Source organism: Gorilla gorilla, chromosome 10, assembly GCF_029281585.2.
Source record: "Gorilla gorilla gorilla isolate KB3781 chromosome 10, NHGRI_mGorGor1-v2.1_pri, whole genome shotgun sequence".
NCBI classification, from domain to species: domain Eukaryota; kingdom Metazoa; phylum Chordata; class Mammalia; order Primates; family Hominidae; genus Gorilla; species Gorilla gorilla.
The window spans coordinates 50,893,299-50,902,500 of record NC_073234.2 but is presented as its reverse complement, the minus strand read 5'-3'; the positions used below and the strand labels follow the sequence as shown (position 1 = coordinate 50,902,500).

The 9,202-nt window shown below is 38.5% G+C and overlaps 1 protein-coding gene across 26 annotated transcripts in view; it reads left to right on the top strand.

Annotated features, from left to right (window-relative positions):
* The window catches only part of LARP4 (La ribonucleoprotein 4), a 79,116-nt gene that overhangs the window by 36,406 nt on the left and 33,508 nt on the right, over positions 1 to 9,202 (top strand). For all 26 annotated transcript variants that reach the window (XM_031000757.2, XM_031000749.2, XM_031000750.2 and 23 more), the window contains 3 exons: positions 741 to 844; positions 3,451 to 3,561; positions 4,600 to 4,653. In XM_031000757.2, the coding sequence (XP_030856617.2) occupies positions 741 to 844; positions 3,451 to 3,561; positions 4,600 to 4,653 (269 nt within the window). The remainder of the gene's footprint in view (positions 1 to 740; positions 845 to 3,450; positions 3,562 to 4,599; positions 4,654 to 9,202) is intronic.

Below are 9,202 nucleotides of genomic sequence, written 5' to 3'. Positions count from 1 at the left end.
GTCTGCATTAAAAGTTGGCAAAGAGAGGCAGAATCTCCCACCTGTTTAGGCTGGAACTTGGCACTTATTATACCTATGCCATCACACTTAACTGCTTATTTTATTCTACTTACCTGCTCATGGAGATCTGGTATATTAACTCCATGAAGCGACTATTTGCTACTATATTTAGTATAATATTTCCTCATAATCAGCATTTAAAAGATGGCTTTTGGGTCTCTGTAGTAGTATGCAAGATTAAGTAAGTTGAAATCCTGGATAGCTTATAATTTGCATATAGTTCTTAGTTTAAGGGCTTCTTGAACTTTAATCTTAGGAAGAATTTCTTCATATATCAGATTTCATTATATTCCTGAGCATAGTGTTTGGCCAATGAAAGTACACTAATTTCTGTTAACATCCATTTGTTATCTCCTCAATGAAGAATTTGGTTATTATATACAAGAAATTTGCCTTATTAGATATATGTTGTATGCTCCCTGAAGGCAGTGCCAAAGTTACTCTGTTAAGTACTCTGAATGTTTTTTCAATGAATAACATTTGACAGTGTTCTTTACATACAAATCTCCAAAAAATCGTCATACCTATGATCTTTGATTCTACAACTTAGTTTCTTTAGGATATTAACCCAGCCTCTGCAAATTTACTCAGTTGGAAATTAAAATGAATAGTTTTTTTAATGGCATTAATAATATCACTACTTGTCACGTTTGAGTGATACCCTTTCTTTTAAATTTCAGCTTCTCCCGTGGTACAAGTTGATGAGAAGGGTGAGAAAGTGAGACCAAGTCATAAGCGTTGTATTGTAATTCTTAGAGAGATTCCTGAAACAACACCAATAGAGGTAAATTATTAATAATTGTTAACACTAAATGTTCTCTGTTCAAATTAAAAGAGGTTTCTTCTGCCTTTCGTGGCAAAGAAGAAAAATTGGAAGAGGTACACAGGCAAAGCATAAGTCAGTGCCTTCATCAGTTACTGTGAAAAGGTTAAATACTAATTTGTTTCATTAATTCTGAAGTACTAGGATGGTATAGAGAAAGGAAAAGATATAGTTCTATTTTCTTAGAAGGGTAGACAAAGTATTGCAGTGAAACATTCTGAATTTACTAGATTGATTCAATGGCAACTAATATATAAATAGGCTATTTTGGGAACTTGAGAATTCATCTGTAAGAATGAATGAAAAACTAGATTTTGATTAAGGATTAAGGAGGCAGGGCCGGGCGCGGTGGCTCATGCCTGTAATCCCAGCACTTTGGGAGGCTGAGGCAGGCGGATCGTGAGGTCAGGAGATGGAGACCATCCTGGCTAATATGGTGAAACCCCATCTCTACTAAAAATCAAAAAATTAGCCAGGCATGGTGGCGGGCGCCTGTAGTCCCAGCTACTTGAGAGGCTGAGGCTGGAAAGTGGTGTGAACCTGGGAGCTTGCAGTGAGCTGAGATCGAGCCACTGCACTCTAGCCTGGGTTACAGAGCGAGACTCTTTGTCTCAAAAAAAAAAAAAAGGGATTAAGGAGGCAGGACTAACCCTATTGTTCAGCGAAATATTATATAAAGCAAAGTTGCAGTCATAAAGATGGTATGGTACACGTACCGGAATAAAATAATATTTGAATGATACATTATAATCAATTTGACAATTAGATTCTCCCAGTTATTGCTTTGCAATTATTTAAAGCCAAAGGTTTTATTGCCTAAACGTTTTACTGATGAAATAACTGACAGTTAGGATGGTTACGTAGCTTGCTCAAGGATACAAGGGCTCTTAAATGACAGGAGTTTGGGTTTGAACATGATCTCTCTGATTCTAAAGCCCATGTTTCATAATCACTGTGCCACAGAGCTTCATGTTAAGTTGCCATGATAAGGTGATATACTTTAAAGAAGATGAGGATAATTAGTAACTGACATTGTAATTGATTAGCTATTTAGAATAGAGTGTTATTTTGTTCTATTTTTTGAGACAGGGTTTCAGTCTGTCACCCAGGGTGGAGTGCAGTGGCACAGTCACGGCTTACTGTAGCCTTCACGTCATGGGCTCAAGCGATCCTCCCTTCTCAGCCTCCTGAGTAGTTGGGACTACTGGCACATGCCACCATGCCTGGCTAATTTTTGTACTTTTTTGTAGAGATGGAGTTTTGCCATGTTGCCTAGGCTGTTCTCAAGCCTCTGGGCTCAAGCAATCTGTGCACCTTGGCCTCCCAAAGTGCTGGGATTACAGGCGTGAGCCACTGTGCCCCATTTCATTATCATTTTTGCAGTTATTACAATTCATAGTCTGAATACATAAAGAGTTCATACACATGAAAAACAATAAATAAAACAAGGGTACCAAATGTTTTGTTGGGTTTTTGAGGAGTTTTTTGTTTTTTGCTTTTAAAATTTTTTTTCATGTTAAGAAATTTTTCCTCAATCAATGGTTTTCTGAGACAGGTCTTGCCGTGTCACTGAGGGTGTAGTACAGTGGTACGATCATAGTTCATTGCAGCCTCAAACTCCTTGGCTCAAGCAGTCCTCCTACCTCAGCCATCCAAGTAGCTGTGACTACAGGAGCCAGCCACCATGCCCAGCCAATTTTCACTTTTTTTGGTAAAGATGGTGTCTAGCTATGCTGTCCAGGCTCGTCCTGAGCTCAAGCAATTCTCCTACTTCAATCTCCCAAAGTGCTGAGATTACAGAAGTGAGCCACTGAGCTCTCAGGCTGCATTTGACCTTTGCTGTTTCAGTAGATATTTTCTTTCCTTCTGTTACTTCTTAAGGATACTTAATGTTCACTTATTTTTTTTTTTTTAATAAGCTTCTTTCGATCCATTAACAGTTTTACCATTTTGAGTTTTGGTAGTCACCGTTTTTCTGAATCCATATAGCTGTTGGAGTTTCTGTTTACATTTATACTAATTACGGAAAAGAGAAGATATGTTTGCACATTAACTAATGTATGTATTGTAAGCAAAGCAACTGGATTAAATGAGAATGCGTGAAAGTTTGTATTGCCTAGAAAATGTTAATGAAAGATATCACTTGTCCTGTGGGAGGCCAGGCAGGAAAAGGACAGGGGAGATTTCACTAAGCATTTAGCTTGCCACTGGAAGTGAAATACTTATGCTTTGCTGATTGTAAAATAAATCATCCCAAAATCATGTACAAAATACATCTCCTGGCCAAGTGGAGTGGCTCGTGCCTGTAATCTCAGCACTTTGGAGTGCTCAGGCGGAAGGATCGCTTGCATCCGGGAGTTTGAGACCAGACTCAACTATATCTCCTATTAACTCTGTATTTGTTTTGAAACACAGCCCATCCTCAGTAGAAAAATGGGCAAAAGTTAAGTGAAGTGATAGGACCAAAGACATGAAGATAGGCTTAACATTACTAGTAAACAAACCAACAAAAAATGCCAATTATTGATGTATTTTTTAGAGTTAACTAATTTTCTTTTTCTTTTTAGGAAGTGAAAGCTTTGTTCAAAAGTGAAAACTGCCCCAAAGTGATAAGCTGTGAGTTTGCACACAATAGCAACTGGTATATCACTTTCCAGTCAGACACAGATGCACAACAGGTAAGAAGAAAACATTTTTCTGATACAAGTCCATCCTAGTGGCAAAATAAGTAGTGGTATATTTTAATTGAGAAAATGTGTGTTTACACTGATGTTTATCAAGACTAGTGAGTACCTTGGTCACCCTTTTGCTTTTGCTCAATTGGTTTCCTTTTTGATCATCTTCCTAAAGTTTTTCAGTTTTGATTTAGGAAGTTTTCTGTCGATAAGAATATTAACATAACAGTTTTAAAATTAACATAGGGATCGAGAACCATGTACCTAGTGGTATTTTTAGTACATAATAGGTCTGCAATAAACAAAATTCTTGGAATTTTGACTTGATGGTTTTCTTCTTTTTTTTTTTTTGAGACGGAGTCTCACTCTGTCGCCCGGGCTGGAGTGCAGTGGCGCAATCTCGGCTCACTGCAACCTCCACCTCCTGGGTTCAAGTGATTCTCCTGCCTCAGCCTCCCAAGTAGCTGGGATTGTAGTGGCACCCGCCACTACACCCAGCTAATTTTTTGTATTTTTAGTAGAGATGGGGTTTCACCATATTGGCCAGGCCGGTCTCAAACTCCTGACCTCGTGATTCGCCTGCCTCAGCCTCCCGAAGGGCTGGGATTACAGGCATGAGCCACTGCACCCGGTGATGGTTTTATTCTTAATTGTTAACATGTCTTAAAGAGAAATAATCCTTTGACACACAAATATATCTATGATAAGAGTGTTTAAAAATCACTCACGGATTTTTATTTTTTAAAACAATTTATTAGAAAGTTGATCATTTTAAAATTGGTTTCTAGGGATATTTTGGGTCTGTTTTCAATCCTAATGCATTTTGTCTGCAGTAATCCCTGGTGGCTTTTCTACAATAAATATGAACTGTGATTGAGAAGGCGTTACATTTTTACTTTTTCATTCCTTGTCCACCTGCACGGTGGAATCACCTACATAATTTTGTTTTTATAGTTTAATACTAAACTCTCAACGTAATAAAGATAACTTTACTGAAATGTTTGAATGCTAATGAAAGTTTTTTTTGTGCTTTGTTAACAGGCTTTTAAATATTTAAGAGAAGAAGTTAAAACATTTCAGGGCAAGCCAATTATGGTAAGAAATAGAGGGGATCAGTGTGAAACCAGAACAGGTTTTGGTTCTCTGTGTGAGAATTAAAAAAATACAGACAGATAATATTTTATAAAAACCCATAGTGACTTTCAAAAGGTTTCTGGCTTGGTCCAGGCGTGGTGGCTCACACCTGTAATCCCAGCACTTTGGGAGTCCAAGGCAGGTGGGTCGCGTGACGCCAGGAGTTCGAGACCAGCCTTGCCAATATGATGAAACCCTGTCTCTACTAAAAATAGAAAAAATTAGCCGGGTGTTGTGGCACACGCCTGTAATTCCAGCTACTTGAGAGGCTGAGGCAGGAGAACTGCTTTAACCCGGGAGGCGTAGGTTGCAGTGAGCAGAGATTGCACCACTGCACTCCAGCCTGGGCGACAGAGCAAGACCTTGTCTCAAAAACAACAACAACAACAAATTTCTGGCTTGTATTATGTGCTACTTCAGAAAATCCTTTGATAAGCCATAAAAATACTTTGTGTACAGCAATTCTTTACAAAGGGGTAACTTCAAATAGCATGAGGTTTAATTAGATGCTGATTTACAACATATGAGATAATTCCAGATCTCAGAATGAGCAATAGAAATAATTTTTAGTAACAGATGAAAAATATTCACAGTACTTTCAACCTCATCTCAATTAACTGCATCACTACGTACCATCAATACAACCATTTGGAAACCTAGGCATTGTCACTGATGACACATTAGATCACTGTCTTTACATGTCTAATCTGTTCTCAGGTCCTGTGAAAATGCTTTCCAAAAATCTCCCATTGTTTAGGCTTGAACACTTGGAGTAGCCTCTTAACTGCTGTGTTACCAGTTTCCCCCCCCCCTTAACAATCTGTTCTTCACATTGCTACCAGAGCTAGTGTTCTAAACCATAATCCAGTAACATACACTTAGTTTGACTTGATCCTCATTCCCTGTGTGCTATAGTTATTCTTATTTGTAAATGTAATACATTATTCTTACTAATCCCTCTGTGTTGAACTCTGTGTGTCACTTTCTGTTTTAAGCACTTTACGTGTATTGACTCATTTAATCCTTACAAGAACCTAATGAGATAGTGCTTTTGTTTTCTTCAGTTTCCTAGTGAGGATAATAAGACACGAGGGTAACCTACCTAGTTTCACATAACTAGTAAGTGGAAGAACTAGGATAACAGTGACTTACATTTATTAAGAGGTTCTAAGAACTTACCATATTTAAATCTCATAATTGCTGTGAAGTAGGTGGGATTATTAGTTTCCATATTACAGATGAGGCTGTTTTCTAGCTGTCATTCTACTTCCTCTGTCTATGATGTTCTTCTCCCTTTTATCTTTCCCTGCTTTGAGGCTTTTATAAAGATATTCTCCTGAGTCTTCTTAATAGCTTTAAAGTTTTAAAGTATTTCAGAAGTGGGTCTTTGGTATGTCTGGAATTAATTTTATATATAGTATAAGATAGGAATCTAGTTCTATTTTTCCCCATATATGGAAAGACATTTATTTCAACACTTAATTTTTTGTCATTTCTATTCTTCTGCACCTTCTGCAGCTATGAGATTTGTTTCAGATTCTCTGTTTTCTTTGAGTTCTGTTTCTCTGAACCAATATGGCTGTTTTGTTTTGTTTTGTTTTTGAGACTGGGGTTTCTTTCTCTCTGTCACCTAGGCTCGAGTGCAGGGGCATGATCACGGCTCACTGCTGCCTCGACCTCTCAGGCTCAAGTGATCTTCCCACCTCAGCCTCCCAAGTAGCTGGGACCACAGGTGCACACCATCATGCCTGGCTAATTTTTAAATTTTTGGTAGAGTTGGGGTCTATGTTGCCCAGGCTGGTCTCAAACTCTTGAACTCAAACAACCCTTCCATCTCAGCCTCCCAAAGTGCTGAGATTACAGATGTGAGCCACCACACCATGATTGCATTCCTGGATATCACTGTTTAATTTAATTTAATTTTATTGTCTTAATTTATTTATTTTTGAAATGGTGTTTCACTCTTACCACCCAGGCTGGAGTGCAGTGGCACAATCTCAGCTCACTGCAACCTCCACCTCCTGGGTTCAAGCGATTCTCCTGCCTCAGCCTCCGGCGCAGCTGGGATTACAGGTGCCTGACAACCACGCCCAGCTAATTTTTGTATTTTTAGTAGAGACGGGGTTTTGCCATGTTTGCCAAGCTGCTCTCGAACTCCTGACCTCAGGTGATCCACCCACCTCGGCCTCCCAAAGTGCTGGGATTACAGGTGTGAGCCACCTTGCCTGGCCAGATATCACTGTTTTAATTATCATCATTTTACAATATCCTTATTTACTTCTGCTAGTTGTTTGTCCTTGACCTTATTTTTCAGGATTGTGTTGGCTCTTCTTAGATCATTACATTTTCAAACAATTTTAGAACATTTGTCTGGTTCCAACAAAGAGCCAAACAAAATCTATAATGGAATTAATGGAATTCTGTTCAATTTATTGGTTAAATTGGGGACAGCTGGTTGTTTTAGCCTACATTATTCATTATTATGGTAACTATTATGTATTTCATTGTTAATTCATTTTTACTACTTTAAAATCATTTTGGTTGCTTTTTCTTCTTGGTATCTTACTGATTTTTTTTAATGTTTTAATGTCTACAGATAATCACTATTTTGATTATTCCTTATACCTCCCATTTCTTATTTCTGTTGCTTTTGCTGGGGGTCTCAGGTATAGTAGTAAAAACACAAATATTTTATTATAAGTAATGTTTTTCTCTGCCATTTTAGTTTTTCTTTATGCTTCTTTTGATGAGCCATCACATAGCAACATAAGTTGCAAGAAAATTCACATTAACTTTTATACCATTTATTAAAATCGAATGACCTAACACCTGGAAAGACAGGTGCAGAAGCAAGGAATGCTATACTCCAATCCTGGTGGTGCTTTCTGCCACCAGCTGTTGTATCTTGAGTATGTCAGGCCAACCTGTAAGGTTCTGGTTTGTTTCTTTGTAGTGTCCATGCTCTTCATTTCTAAAGTTCTGTGATTTAGAAGTGATTACGTTGGAGGAAAGGGACATTAAGTGGATAATGTTTATCCACTCATTTCCTAATTTATTGATGATTTCATTAAGAGGCAGTGCTTCATTCTGTTTCAATTGTGATTTCTATGCCTGAAAATAACTGGTATCAGTTCCTTTCAGCCTAAGGAACTTCCATTGGTGTTTGTTACAGTACCAACCAGCAACGAATTCTCTTAGTTTTTCCTTAACTAAAAATGTCTGGTATTTCACACTCTTTTTTGAGACAGGGTCTTGCCCTATCACCCAGGCTGGAGTGCAGTGGTACAATCTCAATTCACTGCAGCCTCCTCTCGCCTTGCGCCCACCCCCCGCCACAATTAGCTGCAACTACAGGTGCATGCCACCATGCTCAGCTAATTTTTCTACTTTTTTTGTGGTAGAGACGGAGTTTTGCTTTGTCATCCAGGTTGGTCTCTTAACTCCTGAGGGCAAGCGATCCCCCCACTAAGGCCTCCCAAAGTGTTGGGACTATAGACGTGAGCCACTGCGCCCAGCATTTGTGATGAGTATTTTCCATGGATACAGAATGCAGGGATGACAGCTAAAATTATTTTCCATTCTTTTAAGATACCATTCTGGACTCTTGTTTCTGATGAGATGTTCACCATCATTCACATGGTTCTTCCCCTGTATATGATGTGTCCTTTTTCTTTGCCTGCTGTCAAGATGTTTTATTTTTGGTTTCCAGTAGGTTGGCTATGGTGTGTCTAGTATGCTTTTACTTATTATACTTGGGAAATACTAAACTTCTTGGCTCTGTATGTTGATATTCTTTACTGCATTTGGGGAATTTCCAAATACTTGCCAAAAATTTTTTCTGCCCTGTCTTCTCCTTTCTTTTTTTGGTACTCCAATTTCATATGTTGGACTGATTCATGTCACTGAGATTCTGTTCATTTTTCTTCAACCTATTTTTGTTGTTGTTGTTGTTCTCCAGATTGGATCATTTCTGTGGATTTGGGTTCATCTTCAAGTTCACTGAACTTTTCTTTTGCTGTCCCCAATGTGATAGGACTGTCCAGTGAATATTTTAGATGCTGCATTCTAGAGTTTCCATTTTTCAAAATATTTCTTCTCTCTGCTGTGATTTCCCCTTAATTTCAATGTATTAGAAACATAAATGTTATCCATGAATATATGTACTTGTAAGAGCTGTATTAAAATCTTTGTCTGCAGTCTGACATCTGGGTCATCTTGGAGTCCTTATTTTCCCTCCCTTTTTTTGATTCTTTTTCACCTGCAATTCCATGCCCTGAAATATTTCTTTCATTGCTGTTTTCCTTTTTTCTTTTTCTTTTTTTTTTTTTTTGAGACGGAGTCTGGCTCTGTCGCCCAGGCTGGAGTGCAGTGGCACAAACTCGGCTCACTGCAAGCTCCGCCTGCCGGGTTCACACCATTCTCCTGCCTCAGTCTCCTGAGTAGCTGGGACTACAGGCGCCTGCCATCACGCTTGGCTGATTTATTTTTGTATTTTTTAGTAGAGACGGGG